This window comes from Oryx dammah, unplaced genomic scaffold, assembly GCF_014754425.2.
Source record: "Oryx dammah isolate SB20612 unplaced genomic scaffold, SCBI_Odam_1.1 HiC_scaffold_2, whole genome shotgun sequence".
Taxonomy (NCBI): Eukaryota; Metazoa; Chordata; class Mammalia; order Artiodactyla; family Bovidae; genus Oryx; species Oryx dammah.
The window spans coordinates 11,224,700-11,242,055 of NW_024070186.1; the positions used below are offsets into that span (position 1 = coordinate 11,224,700).

General features: G+C 50.1%; 1 protein-coding gene across 4 annotated transcripts in view; it reads right to left on the reverse strand.

Annotated features, from left to right (window-relative positions):
• PCNT (pericentrin) overlaps positions 1-17,356 on the reverse strand; it is a 107,405-nt gene that overhangs the window by 40,488 nt on the left and 49,561 nt on the right. For 3 of the 4 annotated variants that reach the window (XM_040264551.1, XM_040264543.1, XM_040264534.1), the window contains exons 20-31: positions 16,350-16,512; positions 15,939-16,151; positions 14,660-14,692; positions 13,128-13,357; positions 12,631-12,747; positions 12,493-12,513; positions 11,370-11,576; positions 9,285-9,455; positions 8,875-9,027; positions 7,457-7,549; positions 2,835-3,680; positions 2,238-2,429 (exon numbers count right to left, since the gene is read on the reverse strand). In XM_040264551.1, coding sequence (XP_040120485.1) covers positions 2,238-2,429; positions 2,835-3,680; positions 7,457-7,549; positions 8,875-9,027; positions 9,285-9,455; positions 11,370-11,576; positions 12,493-12,513; positions 12,631-12,747; positions 13,128-13,357; positions 14,660-14,692; positions 15,939-16,151; positions 16,350-16,512 — 2,439 coding nt within the window. The remainder of the gene's footprint in view (positions 1-2,237; positions 2,430-2,834; positions 3,681-7,456; positions 7,550-8,874; positions 9,028-9,284; positions 9,456-11,369; positions 11,577-12,492; positions 12,514-12,630; positions 12,748-13,127; positions 13,358-14,659; positions 14,693-15,938; positions 16,152-16,349; positions 16,513-17,356) is intronic. The other variant, XM_040264561.1, reaches the window with a different exon arrangement.

Consider the following 17,356-nt stretch of genomic DNA (forward strand, 5'->3'; position numbering starts at 1 on the left):
CAGTTTGTTGTGATCTACACAGTCAAAGGCTTTGGCATAGTCAATAAAGAAGAAAGAAATGTTTTTCTGGAACTCTCTTGCTTTTTTGATGATCCAAAGGATGTTGGCAATTTGATCTCTGGTTCCTCTGCCTTTTCTAAATCCAGCTTGAACATCTGGAAATTCATGGTTCATGTACTGTTGAAGCCTAGCTTGGAGAATTTTGAGCATTACTTTGCTAGCATGTGAGATGAGTGCAATTGTGCAGTAGTCTGAACATTCTTTGGCATTGCCTTTCTTTGAGACTGGAATGAAAACCAACCTTTTCCAGTCCTGTGGCCACTGCTGAGTTTTCCAAATTTGCTGGCATATTGAGTGCAGTACTTTCGTAGCATCATCTTTTAGAATTTGAAATAGCTCACTGGAATTCCATCACCTCCACTAGCTTTGTTCGTAGTGATGCTTCCTAACGGCCACTTGATCGCATTCCAAGATGTCTGGCTCTAGGTGAGTGATCACACCATCTTGGTTATCTGGGTCATGTACATCTTTTTTGTACAGTTCCTCAGTGGGTATTCTTGCCACTTCTTCTTTACACCTTCCGCTTCTGTTAGGTCCATACTGTTTATGGATAAGCATAATGTGGTATTACACATACAGTGGGGTATTATTTGGCCTTAGAAAGGAAGGACATTCTGACCCCAGCTATGACATGGATGAACCTGGATAACCTTGTTCATAGTGAAATGAGCCAGACGCAGAAAGGCACATACTGTGTGACTCCACTTATGTAATCCCTCAGAGTATCTCAGAAATCTATACAGAGACAGACAGAAGAATGGGGTCTGCCAGGGCTGGGGGAGAGGGGAAATGGAACTTACGGTTTACACGACAGAGTTTCAGTTTTGCAAGAGGAAAAGGGTTGTGGAGATGCGTGGTCACATGTTACAAACATACCCAACATCACTGAGCCATACCACACAGAAGACACAAAAAGGCAACTGTCATAACCTATCTCAGCGGCAATTCACTGGGGACATAAGTTTTTTAAGGAAAAAAGGCCTAGAAGGTTCTATACACAAATATTGGAAAACACAAAATTGCAATTTATGGAGCAAATCTGGAATTTGCTTGTCAGTGTGTTAACTTCTAAAACTCTGGGGGCCAGCTCAGGACATGGCGGGTCTGAGCTTTAAGAATTCAGACAAATGTTCCTGACCCAAGGGCACTGACACAAGCGCTCTAGTGTCAGAGGAAGTTCTCTACAGAGCAGCTTTTCCGAAGGGGATGTGATAGACACAGAGCATCAAACTCAAGCTTCTCTCTCAAAACTGCAGGCCCACGTGCACACTCCTACGTGCTGGGGAATCCAGACTTCCCCAGTTCCCCAATACCGACACGGCGCACATGACTCCTTCACATCCAGGAGGGCAGGGCTGGAACCCCAGCATGGTTTGCAGGGTCCACACCAGCAATGACGACGTTGTCAACCTCCCCCCTGACCCTGGAAAAGAGACGCTGGCTTTCTGGTAGCTTCCGTCCTGATATCATAAGAGCTGACTCATTGGAAAAGGCCCTCATGCTGGGAAAGGCTGAAGGCCAAAGGAGAAGGAGCAGCAGAGGATGAGATGGTTAGATGGCATCACTGACTCAGTGGACATGAACTTGAGCAAACTTTGGGAGTTAGTGAAGGACAGGGGAGCCTGGCGTGCTGCAGTCCATGGGGTCACAAAGAGTTGGACACAACTGAGCGACTGAACAACGTATAATTATTATACATTATACAGATAATAACGGAAGAACAACTGTCCTGAGATCTGAATTTAAAACTGCTGAATCATGGGTCACTCGCTCTTCTTTGCTGGGGAGCAATGGAAAATACCTAAAGTTCAACAAACCAACACAAAGCCTTCCCAAGTCAATTGGAGGCTGGCCACGAAGGTCGTGTGGGCGCGGTGCAGCTGCGGGCAGTTCGCCTTCACGTGAAAATCCCTGGACACAAGGCCTAGATCCCAGTTAAATCCCACCTGCACTGACTGCTCATTCTTCACAAGCTGCTAAGACGTGTGTTTAGGCCAAAAACCTAAGAAATTTCCAAATGGATCTGAACAGCTCTACCAAGAGCAATGGACCCAGAGAAGGTGTTCCTGTCTAAAGTCTGCGTAACCTGTGCCGTCACGGCAAAGACACTAAGGGGGGTCTCTGCCCGGGAACAGCTCTCGGGTCCTGTGCCCCGCCCCGACAATGTCCCCAAGCACCTTCACTGCTCCTGACTCTCTGCCACCATCCTCCACACGCAGGCACATCTCCTTTTTCACTAAGAGCAGCTCAGACTCCAGCTGCTGCTGGCAGACTGTGAGTACCGATATCACGCTGTCCTGCTGGCTGGGGCGGGTGCGGGTCAGTGTAGGCAGGGCTTTGGCCGGCTGCAGGTCATCCTTAACTAGGCTCTACAATGAGTGGAGAAAACAAGGACGATGCTTACGAGCACACAGCCAAGGGCATCAGAAAGCCAGAAGAGCAACAAGGCTCCATCGGGCTCCCAGCCAGCTGAGTCTGAGGGAAAGCCCACAGTCATGACCAGAAGCCCGCACAGAGCAGGAGATGAGGGGTGCACGCCCACAGCAGGCCAAAACGTGCCAGAGCTGGGGGGCCCCACGAAGCACGGCCTCCCACAGATGTCGAGCAGCTGCTCAGCTCCCCGCCTGCACTCCCAGCACCGTCTGCCCCCAGCACCCCACCTGCACTCCACACACACACTCCCAGCTCCCCGGACACTTCCCACCCTCTGACGTGCAGCCAGCTCTCTGCACACACAGGCTGCGCAAGTTGTGGCCTGCGGAGAACAAACCCACCTGTGGGTCACTGCCACGGCCGTCAAGGGCCTGGGCCAGCTGCCTGCCATCCACAGCCTGTTGAAATTCCTCACTGCAGGAGGTCTCTTCGCCCCTAGGCACCCAGCCCTGGGAGCCACCCTCCCCATGCGCCTGCCGCTCGTCCAGCTCCTTCTGGCACTTCAGGAACCGCTGGTTGAGTGCCTGCAGCTGGTGGCTGAGGCAGACACACTGCTTTCGGAGTCGCTGTAGCTCAGGGGGCTCCCCAGTGGCCACCAGGAGCTGCTGCTCCAGGGCATGGCGAAAGCGGGCCACGGCTGCCAGGATGGCCTCCAGCTCAGCGGAGTGGGTGGACTTCTCCCGGCGCAGAGCTTCAATTTCTAAATCTCTCTCTTCGATCTTTGCTTCCCTGGCACGCAGAGCAGCTTCAAACTCGCAGATCTGGGAGGCTAGGCCCTCAGGCCCCAGCTCGGCCAACTGCCGTGTGGCCGCCTCCTCCGCGGCCTGCAGGCGCTGCTGGAGGGCCTCGAGGGCCTGGCTGTGCTGGCGCTCCTGCTCGGCCAGCCGCTGGCTCAGGGCCTCCTTGGCCTCCAGGGCAGCATGCAGCTCACCCGGCAACATTGCAGGGGCCTCGGCTCCCTCGGCTGGGAGGCCCAGCAGCTCACTCTGCAGGCTCATGGCCCCGCCTTCCCCAGCCTTGGGAGCCTCAGGCCCCCCGAGTGGGAGCTCCCTCTGCAGCTTCTCGATGACCTCATGGAGCTGCTCAATCTCCTCAGCATTATCCTTCTGCAGCCGTGCTTGGTTCTCACGCAGAGTCTCAATAATGGATTTCAGCTCTTCAACTTCAGAACTTCTATTACACACAACCTGAAGGAAAAGCACATTTCAGAGGGAAATTATATGCATCAACTTCAGAAGTGCCCCTTCCCACTTAGCATTCTGCCTGAACTCATTCTCACAGAGTGGAGAGACTTCACAACTTAAAACTAGCTGTGGCAGTAACTAACAGTGTCACCGAACAACATAACACCTGAAAAACAGAGACTTAAAGTGTGTCAAAATGGTCAGAAACTTCTATCTGCAGCTGCTGGACACTTCATCAAGGCCACATCCCATCACTGAGGCAGGCCCCCAGCCTGGCTGTGTGATCCAAGGGAAGCCCTAACGTGGCCACAGCTCAGCTGATGATACTACACACAAATGTTTTCACCACCTTCTAATTCATCATGTTAATGTTCGTCCCTCAGTCATGTCCGACTCTTTGCAACTCCATGGACTGTAGCCTGCCAGGGTCCTCTGTCCATGGAATTCTCCAGGCAAGAATACTGGAGTGTTCACCACCTTCTAAATGTCCATCTTCTTAACAATTAAGCAACTATGGTTTGGTTTTCCTAAAGGGCATTTAGATTTTAGGTGTCATTCTAACACTAGAACAAGAATAAAAGCGAGAAGACTCGACAAGGGAGGTCTGCAGTAATGAAGAATGTGAACGAGCCAGAGCTCACAGCACGTTTTCCACATAGGGCACAGCAGGGATCTGGGGATTCAACACACCAAGCATCAAGCGATGCTTCTACTTGTGCTATTTAATCTAACTCTCAACAGTGTTAAGACAGGAAATGTTATTGTCCCTATTTTAAAGGTGTGACAGCTGAAATGTAGATATGAAATATTTTGCCAAGACCACAAAGACAATAAATGGAAAATCAGGATTGAAATCTCTGTCAATATGACCCACAAATTCCGTTCTCTTAAGATTACATTAATAGGGACTTTCCTAGTGGTTCAGTGGTTAAGACTCCACGCTCCCAATGCAGGCGGCCTGCGTTTGATCCTTGGTCAGGGAGCTAGAGCCTGCAGGCCACAACGGAGAGACCATATGCTGCAGCTGAGATCCGGTGAAACCAAATCATTTTTTTTTAGAAAGATTGCATCAACAGTAGCAACCAGAATACAAAAGAGTTCTAACCAATCTGTGTTCTAGTTCACGATATTCAACCATTTGTTATAGGAATATAGGAACATACTTTCTAAACATTGAGAGTTTCACACAATTATTGATTTCACTAGTATTAACTAACAATTACTTTAAATACAAATCCAAGCCTGGCCCATAGTAAAAACAAAAGTAAGAAAAGTGATTTTTGGTTTTGGTTTGGATGACATAAGCTGTGCTCCAGGTTCACATTTATCATACCTGAATGCTAGTGTGTAGTTGAAAAAAGAAAATTTCTCCGTGTGAGGCAAGACCCTCTGCCTAGCCCCACGAGGTGTACTGCAGACACTCTCGTCTCTCCTGCAGACAGCTGGAGGCACAGGGAAGTAACTCTGTCTGTACACACTTGCACATTCAGCACACTGAGACGAAGAGGTGGGCATGACAAAAGAGCCAAGTCGCAACACAAGCAACACCCTCAAAATATCAGAGCCGGCACATGGAAGTGGCTTTAAAAGTGAAACACGAAAGTCTGAAATAAGTCCCCTGAAATACACTGCAGTTACAATATTGCTTCTGTTTATGTTTTGGTGTTTAGGTCACAAGGCATGTGGGATCTTCGCTCTTTGACCAAGGAGTAAACCCACACCCTCTGCATTGGAAGGCCAAGTCTTAAGTACTGACGGCCAGGGAAGTCCCAGCAACATTTTATAAGCCCAACAAAACCAATACCTGATTAAAATATGGCACTCACACACACACAAACCTACAGTGATATCCTTCATAAACACAGATGTAAAATCCACTAACAAAAGATCAGCAAATCAAATCCAACAATATATTAAAATGGTACTTCATCACCACCACACAGGGTTTAACCTAGGAATGTAGGTTGGTTTAACCTTCAAAAATCACTCAGTATAATTAACCCTATTATGAGATTAAAAGAAATATAATTATTTCAAAAGATTTAGAGGAAGCAATGTAGAAACAAAAGGGAACTTCCTCAATCAGATGAAAGATATCTATGAAAAACTTACAGCTAACATTATACATACTGAAGAAACAATAAACACTTTCCTCCAAGATCAGAAACAAGGCAAGAATGACTGCTCTCACCTGTTTCATTTGACACTACACTGGAAGTGGTAGACATTGTAATAAGGAAGGAAAAGTAATAGAAGACGAAGACTGGAAAGAAATAAAGCTGTCTATATTTGCTGATGGTGTGCTCATCTACATAGAAAACCTTAGAAATCTATAAAAACACTACTAGTATATATGAGTTTAGCAAAGCAACGAGATACAAGGTTAATATACAACAATTATACACATATATATACCTATGATGTGTTTGGCTCATGGCAAACAACTGGATAATAAAATTAAGCCCATTTCCAATACGGCAACAAAGCTAAACTACTTAAGAATACATTTAATAAAAAATGTTCAAGCCTTCTTTCTTGAAAACTATACAGAGTAAGGGGGGAAAGTAAATGATAAAATTAAAGATGTAATACTAACCCAAGTATTAAAATAAATCGTGAAGAAAGGGATAATGCATGTTGAGAGTAAGATGTTAGGATGTCAAACAGCTGCTAGAAAAGAAAGCACAGGAAATAAAGAGCAATAACCACATCAAAAGAGGTCTTAATAGTGGTGGGAACGTAAGTGTGTAGTTTTCCAAAAAAACCTAAAGATACCATGATTTCAAATGATGAAAGTCTTCACTGACACAAAGTAAGGACAGAAAATGTAACAAAAATGTGGTCTTTCAAAGAATTAGAAGTCTAATCTACAAGTGGAATTTGGGGTTATTGTATCACAGTAAGATACTGTTGATACAAAAAAAATGAGAAATATAATCACAGAAAACAAATGATGTACAGATTTATATATAAGATCAAACCAGTCAATCCTAAAGGAAATCAACCCTGAATATTCATTGGAAGGACTGATGCTTAAGTTGAAGCTCCCGATACTTTGACCATCTGATGTGAAGAGTTGATTCCGGAAAAGACTCTGATGCTGGGAAAGATTGAGGGCAGAAGGAGAAGGGGGTGATAGAGGATGAGACGGTTGGATGGCATCACCAACTCAATGGACAGGAGTTTGAGCAAATTCTGGGAGATAGTGAAGGACAGGAAAGCTTGGCATGCTGCAGTCCATGGGGTCGCAAAGAATCAGACAAAACTTAGTGACTGAATAACAAGAAAGAGATAAACAAAAATCCCACAAGAAAATATCTGTGATTGTCTATTCTTAATGGGACTAAAATATTTTCCTTATCACATAAACGTTTTAGTATTTATGATATTATTAGTATGTAAAATTATACTCACATGACCAATTCTAGCACTAAGGACAAGTAACTGATATAATCGCCTTTAAAAAATTAGTGGCTGGTTTTAAAGGTAATCCTTGAAGTAACACAAAAGGATATTAAAAAATTTTGCCAAATAGATAAGGTACTAACATAGATCCCAACAGCCTGTCACTGCAATGTTGTGGTCATTAGGAACTACAAACAGAACTCTACAAACAGAATTCCTTTATACTCTACAGCCTTTACAGCCTCCTCTGCCATGAATAATTAAAAAAAAAACTATATCCTTTGTGTAAGGACACAGAGGCCTCTGTTGATCCCTAGACACCTCACAAACTACCGAGAACGTAATGTCCACATGCAGCATCAGGCCAGGCCCACCTCACTGAGAGCACCACTTCCTGTCCTGGCCAACTGCGCTTCCACCGACTCACGCACATGCATCATCTCGCTTTCTTTATTTTGCAGAAATGTCTGTGGAAGTAATAACAATTACAGTGGTAATAATGCCAAGAAAGTGTTACTATGGGAAAGGGTCCCCAGATCTCAAAGACACGAAATATCCTAATTAAATAAACCTGCAGTTTTAAATAGTATTAATAATACTCAGGACTTCCTCAGTGGCTCAGGAGGTAAAGAATCCACCTGCAATGCAGGAGACATGGGTTTGATCTCTGGTCAGGAAGATGCCCTGGAGGAGGAAATGGCACCCTACTCTAGTGTTCTAGCCTGAAGAATCCCATGAACACAGGAGCCTGGCAGGTTATAGTCCATGGGGTTGCAAAGAGTTGAATACAACTGAGCTACTACGTGTGCCTGCTAGTCACAATAACACTCAATTTGAAAATGGTCTCCTATTTAAGTGCTTTCTGTCTAAACTGACTTATTAGTTTAGCTTTCAAAAACCAAAACTTTACTGCATTTTTCCAGGTAACTCATTTCAAAGCAATCACCAAAGAATAAGCCAAGTGTGCTCCCATGTGCCATCATCTATTCATCAAGGAAGAGTGCCCACCCAAAGGACAGCCAGTGTCGAGGACCGCCCTAAAACTCCACTTTCACTAAGAATACAGCTGCAGCCTTCAAGAGGAAAGGCATAAATGACATGACACTTCAACTTCCTTTCATGAAGTGAGTTCACCCTTATCCAGGCTGCAACCACAGGCAATGCAGGAGTCTAAATTCCACCCATGTCAAGGCCGTCTATGAAGGTGATGTTCTCTTTACAACTTTGGTTGTCATCCACGCTATACAGAGCTGGTTTTGGCTCTTTGCTTCAAGAGCACAATTATATTCAGATAGAAAAGAAGACATGACAGATTTTTTGCGCTGCTGGAAGGAAGCAACTTTGTCCTGAAAACACCTCTGCTAGAACGCAGCCCAAAGTAGGGACAGGGTCCTAAGTCATGACATTTCCTCCTCAGTTTCCGCAACCAGGGAGGTGCCTCTCCTGCCATTTTACTCCAATAAGAATCCTTCACAAGATTGGACTTTGAAGGTGAAAACAAAAAGCAGAGTCTGGTAGGGGAGGGGAAGCAGATGACCTTCACTGGTCAAGGTACTCCGATTCCCACTAAGGTGTCCCAAAAGCTTCTCCCCACCTCCACACACACATTAGAGCTGCCGGGGCCACCCTGTGGGCAGAGCCCTGCCAACACGAAGTCCCTCTGGCTTCAGTAAGGAGGTGCCATGTGTCTGGGGGGGGGCCTGGGGGCCTGACTCCCCACAACTGACAGTCCCTCTGGGGCCACAGCAATTCCACGACCGACTGATAGAGGCAGGGGGTCTTCTTCACTTACTTTCAGACGGGCGTTCTCCTCCGGAAGCTCTTTGATGCTGGCAGCGGTGCTGTGGTCCTGCAGGCCTAATTTCCAGTTCAGATGCAGTATTTCTTCATTTTTATTTACTAAGTCATCTTTAAGATTTTCTAATTGGTCTTTTAAGTCCAAAACCTTGCATTAAAAGAGGCAAGCATTAAAAGTTATCTAATATTCTAATTGACCTTAATAATTATTAAAATCACTTAAAACATTTTAAAGCACACGCCAGAAAAACATTATTTTCCTACAATCCACACAAGTGTTAAAATTACAAAGAGAATACAGTAGTGAGGAGCCCACAAACTGCGTCACGTGGACATCCTGCACATAAGCAGGGAGGCCCCGGCAGACACAAACAGCGAGGGAGTGCCCTGTGTGGCCCCGCGCACCTCAGCCTCGCGTTGCCGGAGAGCCCCCTGCACCGCCTCCAGCTGGGCTTCAGCGCGGTCGTGACGACCGCCCTCGGGAGGCACCGGGCACTTGCCCTCATCCAGTCTGGACTGCAGCGCAGACACCTGAAGCAGGTTACTCATCTGCTGCTCCTGTAACGCCTCTTTGTCCTATTTAAGAAAAAATGGTTCATTTGAAGCAAGTGCCTCAGGAAATCGGGGCCCTCAAACTGTTGTTTGCTGTTGCAGTGCAGGTCATGCTCAGCCCTCCTGAGCACACCTATGCACACCTGCACGTGCAGTCACAACACACAGACCCAGCCACGCTCCAGAGCCACACCTGCCTGGCGGAGGGCACAGCCCAAAGGGAGCCACCGCACACCCAACATTCCCCTGAAAGGAAGTTATCCCAGTAACTATTCAACACGGCACAAAAAGAATTTCTAAACTGTTAGCAGTTTTTTTAAAAAAATCAGAAACAACTTACCAAAGAACAGGGCAATGGCTGATAACACCTCTGTACAATGAAGGTGACCAGCCCATTAATAAGTTTGCAAGGGACATTTAACATGGGTAAAATATTAAGTGGGGAAGAAACATGCATTCAAAGTTGTACATGTGGTTCAACTCCATAGAAGAAATAAAGGCGTTTTCTACACCCATGGTCCCTACTAAGCTCAGCAGCTGTCTGCTGGAGTCAGGGTAGAACTGCCCCCAGCAGGCAGAGCAAGCAGGCTGGTGACCAGGGCTGAGGGGCCTGAGCCAGGAGTCCCTTCCACACTGCATGTCCTCAAGAGGGGTCTGTGGTTCCTCTAACGGTTCCCAGTGGTGTTTTTGAAAACGAACTCTCTTCCTGGAGGCAGTGTTTATTCAGAGCCAAAACAATGATTCCAAAATAAAATTTCTCACCGAGTCTCAGAGACTTTTCAGTTAGTAACTGTGAAACATCCAATGACACGAAATACAAGAAAGCTTGATTCCATGAACCAAATGCACAGAGGAGGTCAACGCTGACCAGGAGGCTCTCCTACCCTCTCCATCCCCTCCACCCACCCCTAATCAAGAGACCTGCTCACACTCATCTTACACCCTCAGACACAAGAACCGGTATATCATTGACACAAAATTCCAAACCACAATGTGAAGAACTGTCATTGGAGGTATTTTCACTGGGGAACTGACAAATTCGTAACTCAAAAACTAAAATAATTATAACTAGGTTCTATGTGTATAATAAAACAAGCTTTCTAAACCTGAAATCTTGAATCTGCATGTAATCAATTAAAGGATACACTCAGAGTACCTGAGAAGCAAAGGGATGCTAATAAAAACGGGCACAAAACGCTACCACTCTAAACGCAACACTGTGCCTGAGTGTGAGCAGGGGGCCTCCTGAGCCACGAAAGTCACGGCGGCGCCCTGATGTCTGTCACCAGCCCCCCCAGCCACAGCTGAGTCTGTGTCGCTGAGGTGACTCTGGGGAAGCCTCCAGGTCACCGACGGTTGGGGACTGGCTGCCGGGGCAGTTGGCCACGTGACTGAAGGTCAGAGCTGTCGGTGTCATCCTGACCTCCGGGAGGGGAGGTGGGCTGAAGGTTGACCCCATCTCACAGGCTGTGCCATGAGGCCTCCACCAAGCAGCGCCCTCCCCACACCTGGCCTCCGCAGCACCTCCACCCGGCGGTTCCCAACCTGTATCCTTTTATAGTACCCTGGAGGTCAGCAAGTGAAGTGCTCGAGTTCTGTGAGCTGCTCTAGCAGGTCTGAACCCCAAGAGGGGGTCCAGGACCCCTCGGGTTCACACAGGCTGAACCCGAGGTGGACGTCTGGGGGCGGGGGCACAGCCGTGGGCTGACTCCCAAGCTGTGAGGTCTGGCGCCACCTCCAGGTGGGCAGTGTCAGAGCCGAGCTGCAGGGCAGGACCCCCAGCTGGGGTCACTGGGGCCAAGAGGCCCCACACGCTTGGCGACTGTCCACAGCACAGGGAACATACAGCAGAGGGTCAAGACCAGGCGCAGAGGAAGCCCAGCCCAGCAGCTAGGGCCCACAGGCACCTCCACCAGCGGCAGCCCTCGCCGTGCTCACCTGCTGCAGGGCCTGCACAGCTCTCCGCTGTGTCTCCAGCTCTTCTTGGAGCTGCAGCAGCTTTCTCATGGTGCTCACATTCGTCTCCTCCAGACGCCTGATCTCCTCTCCCTGGATTAGTACTTGTCTGTCTACCAATTCTTTCTTTAGAATCAATTCATTAAGTCCATCTGATTTTTCTCTCAATTTTTCTTCTAACAATTCAACCTAAAATCACAAAAAATACTTCAGAAACAATAGTTTTTAAAAAATGCCCCGCCTTCCAAGTTAAAAAGTACAACACAACTGTGAGAAAACTGACCTAGCTGCACAGTGAAGCGAAAGAACATGACAGAATTCTCCATAAAAAGACACACAAGAATAATAGCACAGAACTTGTTAGTAAAATAAGCTGAATTTTGACAGTAAGGAATGGAAAGCCACTGAGCAACAGGAAAAGAACCAAGCACAGACACAGCACCGTCTGGGTCAGTGTCAAGACGCAGGCGGAGCGCAAAGGCTCCACCTATGCTCCAACTTCTCAGGTGGCTCAGCAGTAAAGAATTTGCCTGCTAATGCAGGAGACGTAGGTTCGATCCCTGGGTCAGGAAGACCCCATGGAGAAGGGAATGGCAACCCACTCCAGTATTCTTGCCTGGAGAATCCCATGGACAGAGAAGCCTGGTGGGCTACAGTCCCTGGTGTTGCAAAGAATTGGACACGACTTTACAGCTAAACAGTGCTCTGACTACACAACAGCATGGAGATGACAAAACATGGACAGAGGGTGGATTCGTGGGTGCGAGGGGTGGGCACTGCCTCCTGCCTGCACATCTGCACCTCAGGTGCGACCTCTGCAGGATATCATCACAGGGGAACTGGGTCTCATTTCTTACAACAGCAAGTAAATCCATAATTATCTCAAAATAAGTTTAATTTTTAGAAAGAACAAACCACCACAGTGACCTTGGACAGGAAGAATCAGACAGATCTGGACCAAACAGAAAGAAGTAAGAAAAGCAAGCCAGAGACAGCCCTGTGCACCAACCCCTCCCTGTCTGGTCATGCAGCAGTCAGGTGAGGAGCAGCAGCACCAAGGGTGCGGACAGAGGGACAGACACATACAAGCTCGGAGCACCTGTACCTCCTTATCCAGCTGTGCCCGCTGTCGTTTTCGTGTACATGGAAGGCAAAAACGTCATTAATGATAAAGCTTACAAGCATCGTAGAGAACAGCTCCCCCAGGCAAGGCCGGCAGGGGCGAGTTGGTAGGCTGACTTACGTGGCTGTCACGGAGGCCCGGGGACCGCGGCCGGGCCGCCTGGCGGAGCTGCTCCTCCAGCCTCTGGATCTCCTGCTGGAAGTCCTCCCGCTCCCTCTCCCGCTCCACTGCCTGCTCCTGTCATGACGGGCGGCCTATTCACACGTATTCCAGCGTCTCCACTGCCCACAGTGACACGACCACCCTCTGAAGCAGGAGTGGAGGGCAGGGGACTGGGCAAAGGGCCCCTCTTCTCAGGCATCTCGTACAACGGAGCCATGAGAAGGGGTGCAGCTTCCAGGGGGGACCCAGGGTGGCTTCTGAGACGTAGGCAGAGAGAAAGAGCAGACACATGGGGCCACTGGACACCGCCCCAGACCAGGGCAACACCCAAGACACACACCAGCTGAGCTCAAGTCCGCCCCAACGTTGGCACGGACGCTGCTTAACAACCTGGAAGGAAGCTTCCGCCATGAAGATGACCTCTGGCGATGCAAACGTTATTGATCAAGACTTACGTCCATAAACTGGCGCTGGCGGCGCAGGTGCTGGTCCAGGGAGTCAATCTGCTGCCTCAGGGCAGCGAGCTCCTCGGCCTGCCGGGCACATGCCTGCTGATGAGACAGCTGCTCCTCTAGCTCGGCCTCCAGAAGTCGCATCTGGGAGAGCAGGGCTGCACGGTCCTTATCCGCCTGCCTCCTGGCCTCCGACTGCTCCTGGGTGAGCGACTCCACTTGCCTCCGCAGAGCTGAAGGTACAGAAGAGAGGGCAGGGAGCCGCTCAGTGTGCACATCCAGCAGACACAGGACACCAGCACCGCAGAGACCAGCACGTGCCTGCCCTGGCAGCCCGAGACCCGCCAGGCCAGAGCAGGGGGCAGAGGTCTTCCCCAGTCCCCTCCCCGTCGCAGGCTGTGACCTGGCGGAGGATGACAGCTGCTTCAGCCGCCTTGACCTGTCAGACCCTGAGCCCACAACCTGCCAAACAAGCCACAGTTCAGCCAGAACCCACTGGAAATAAAATGAGAACTTCCATGCACATGAGAAGAGGGGCTGGGCAATTACATATTTCAAACAAAAAATTGGCTAAAATAAAAAATTTTTAAGCCTGAGGAGAAACTATATCTTGGGTGTCCCCAAATGACATTATCAGGTAATTTTCTAGGAATTATGCCTTCACATATAGTCTCCAACATGGAAATATAAAATGTGACTTAAGACCTCCAACCAAGAGAATATCAGCCTGGCTGGAAGGTTCCCAGCTGACCCGCTGAACATACAGGCAGCCCACCTACCAGGGTGACATGTCCTGAGGAAAAGGCTGAGCGATCAGCAAAGTTACAGCTGACCTAACGTGGATGGTGGCAAGGCCACAGGCCAAGGGAACGGGCAGGTTAATGAGCAGCTTTGCAAATGGGGTCTCCCTCAGATGGACCCCAAGGTGCTGGTACCAGCCAGAAACTGTCAAATCCCTAAATCTGCGTCTACAGTTCACCAGCATTCAGAAGTCAGCTATTCTGGTTTATATAAATGTCAGTCTTTTGTGACAAACTATCATCCCCACTGGCAGCACTCTCAGTAAGTTTTTATGCTAATGATGTAGCAATGACGGCAAACGGGATGAACATGCAGTTAGAACAACGCCATTCACAGCTGGGGAGGTGCAGCGACGGTCAGCGGTGCCTGGCCAGCCACCCAGACAGGACCTGCCTGTGTCAGGGCCACTCGACCTTCATGCACGCAGGGCAGAGGGCAGGCGCCCATACAGCCGTTACGGCCATGCCAGTGGCCGACTCCAGGGCCACAGGCGTCACAGGGCCCGCAGCCCAGGACACGGATGGGGACAGGGCTCCTACGGCTCAGGGACCGCGCTGGGGGCCCCGAGACGCCTGACCACGTCTCTGTAAGAACACTGAAGGTCTAAGCTCCATTTTATGTAGCTGTCTGCCACAAAAGCTCTTAAGTATTTTTACCCTTTAGTAAAAACTTGGCAAAACCTAATGCAAACATAGAGCCAATCACACAGAAATCACTCATTTGCTTCTACGAACCTGAATCCTCATGTGCTACAGAAACAGGAATGCCTATAAACAAAAACATATAGCACCTTCAGAGATGCAAAGAGGAAGGCTGGTGACTTAGGATATGAAACTCAGAAGTAAGGGAAGGAGACTGTGGCAGGAGATGCCACAGCCTTGGACAAACCTCTGAAATGTGTGCTTCAAGACACCACTGCTCTGGTCAGAATGTCGTTTCGGGCCCCAGAATTCATGGGCTGGTGTTCAGGGTCCCGAGGGTGAAGCGTCATGAGGGGTGAGAGCCTTTATTATGAAAGGGGCCCCACAGAGCTCCTGCCCCATTTGCGCACGGACCCAGAGAGAAAGCATGTCACCAGAAGGTGACCGTCCCAGTGCTCCAGGACCATGGGGGGGGGGGGCGGCAGGGGGGGAGGTAACGTCTGCAGTGCCCGCCCTCTGGATGGACTAAGGCCACTGCCAGCCCCCGTGTGGCAGCAGGTCCCAGCTCCCAGGGGCTTCAGCGCTGACTTGTAAAGACAACAAAGAAAAATACACAGGATAGATGGCGTCTCCCTGAAGGCAACCATGAGACGCTGCAAACTGTATGTCTTCCTAACTAAGGCTAACATTAGTCACTTTCTGGTAGTTTTATTTTTTAACGTTTATTTACTTGACTGCATCAGGTCTTAGTTGTGGCATGTGGGACCTAGTTCCCTGACCAGAGATCAAACCTGGGCCCCCTGCACTGGGAGCGCAGAGTCTTAGCCACTGGACAACCAGGTAACTTTAAATAAAATTTTAGGTAGCCATTTATCTTGTGAAATGTGAAATAAACCAGACTCTCCAAGTCGGGGGCTCCAACATGGAGCTGGGGTCACCAGGAGTGGGCTTCACACAGGAAGCCGTGGACTTCAGACTGAGGCAAATGCAGCAATCCCAGGACTCAGAAAGGACTCGGGGCTTCCCCCCATGACAGACTCAGTGCTCAGGGTCAGGGTTCAGCCCAGACTGGCTCCTGCCCCCAGCCCCACTTAACAGGCTCTGCAGGCAAACCGCCTTCCTCACCCCTGAAGCCTCCCCTTTCACTGTTCCCTCTCGAGACCTGAATCTGCGTGCTCCAAACTTCAATTCTCTGACCCCAAATAAGCACTTTCAGCTCCGAGGACATGGATGCACAATCGCACACAGGCGGGCAACCTCCTGGCCAGGTGACCTGGCCCCAGAGTCTGTTGGCAGCCTTTCCTCTGGGAGCAGCCCCCCACCCTCAAGCAGCATGAAGATACCCCGCTCCAGGCTGTGCCCGCCTTCTCACCAGCCTCCCTCTCTTGGGCGTCCACAGCCAGGGCCTCCGTCTGGCTGCACAGCTCAGCGTTTTCCTCCCGCAGCTCTGCCTGCTGCCGCGCCGCCCGCTGCAGCTGCTGCCTCAGGCCCTCCAGCTCGCCCACCAGGTCCCGCTCGCTCGCCTCCTTCTGGCCCAGCGCCTCCTGCAGGCCAGCTTTCTCCTCCTTGAAGCCCTCGATGATGCCTGCAGACCACGCAGGGGTGGGGGTGGGGGTGCGGGCGGGGGCAGATGGGCTGAGTGCCCAGTTCGCACAGGGCCACACAGGGCCACCTGCCCTGAGGTGCTCCCCTCCCCGCACCCCTAGGAAGGGCACTGGAGCCTCTCAGCCCAGCCTCCTTCCCTCTGGGGCTCTGCTGCTAACACCCTCGGCGCCGCGCTCACCCTCTGCCTTGTGCAGCTCCAACACCAGCTGGGCCTTGGCCTTGCTCTCTGCCTCCAATTGCTCCAGCAGCTCCTGGTGCTTCCTCACCACCTGTGCCGTCTCCTCGTTCTTACAGCTGAATTCCTTCTCAAAACGAGAATGGATCTGACGTGCTTCCTCCAGCTGTGAAATACATTGGGAAGTAGAAACTCTCCTTGTGTAGAATTTTGGTGAAATGGTAAACATCGTTGGAGGAACAACGATTCTGATGCCCGATATTATGTCAGTTACTAACGAAGCAACAAGTTTTCAACAAAAAGTTCTATACATGCAACCACAGACAATGCTGCACGGACTCACCGTTTGTGACCGTCAGCCCCATGGGTGCCTGCGTGGAACATGGACAGGCAGCCTGGCACCCAAGCAGGGACGGGCCACCTGGTAACCACAGGTGGAGGACAGAAGGCTCCCGGGCCGTCACCACAGCAGGCAGGGGACCTGACACGTCCGCACAGCCTGCGACACCCACTCCTCCCAGCCTGGCCACCATGGAGCCACCCACCCACAGCCCCCCTGCCTGCTGGGACCCCAGCCTCCCTTTCCTCCCAAGCTCCCCTGGTGGGCATGTCCAGTGAGGATCTGAATCAAAACGCCTACCCCCAGCTGTCCTCGCAGAGAGCTCAGCACCTGGCCTGGGCTGCCCAGCCTCCCCCCGTATATCACCAACTCCGACACTTCCAGATCCAGCCTCTAAGGAAACCTGTCAGGTTTTCCTTGAAAACAGCCCCCAACGCTGCCTCTCCTCATGCCCTGCTGAGGGCCCCTGTTCAAGTGCTCAGGCACTGCTGCCCCTTCCTGCAGCCGATGGCCCTTGGGCAGCCCCACTGACCCCAACCTCATCAGGGGCCCATCCTCCCCTCCAGTCACTGACCCCTGCCAGCTCCCACCTCCCCAAGCCCACCCTGCTTCCCCCTGACACGCCTACGTGCCCTCTGCAGAGCACACAGTGAGAGGGCAAGATTTCTGA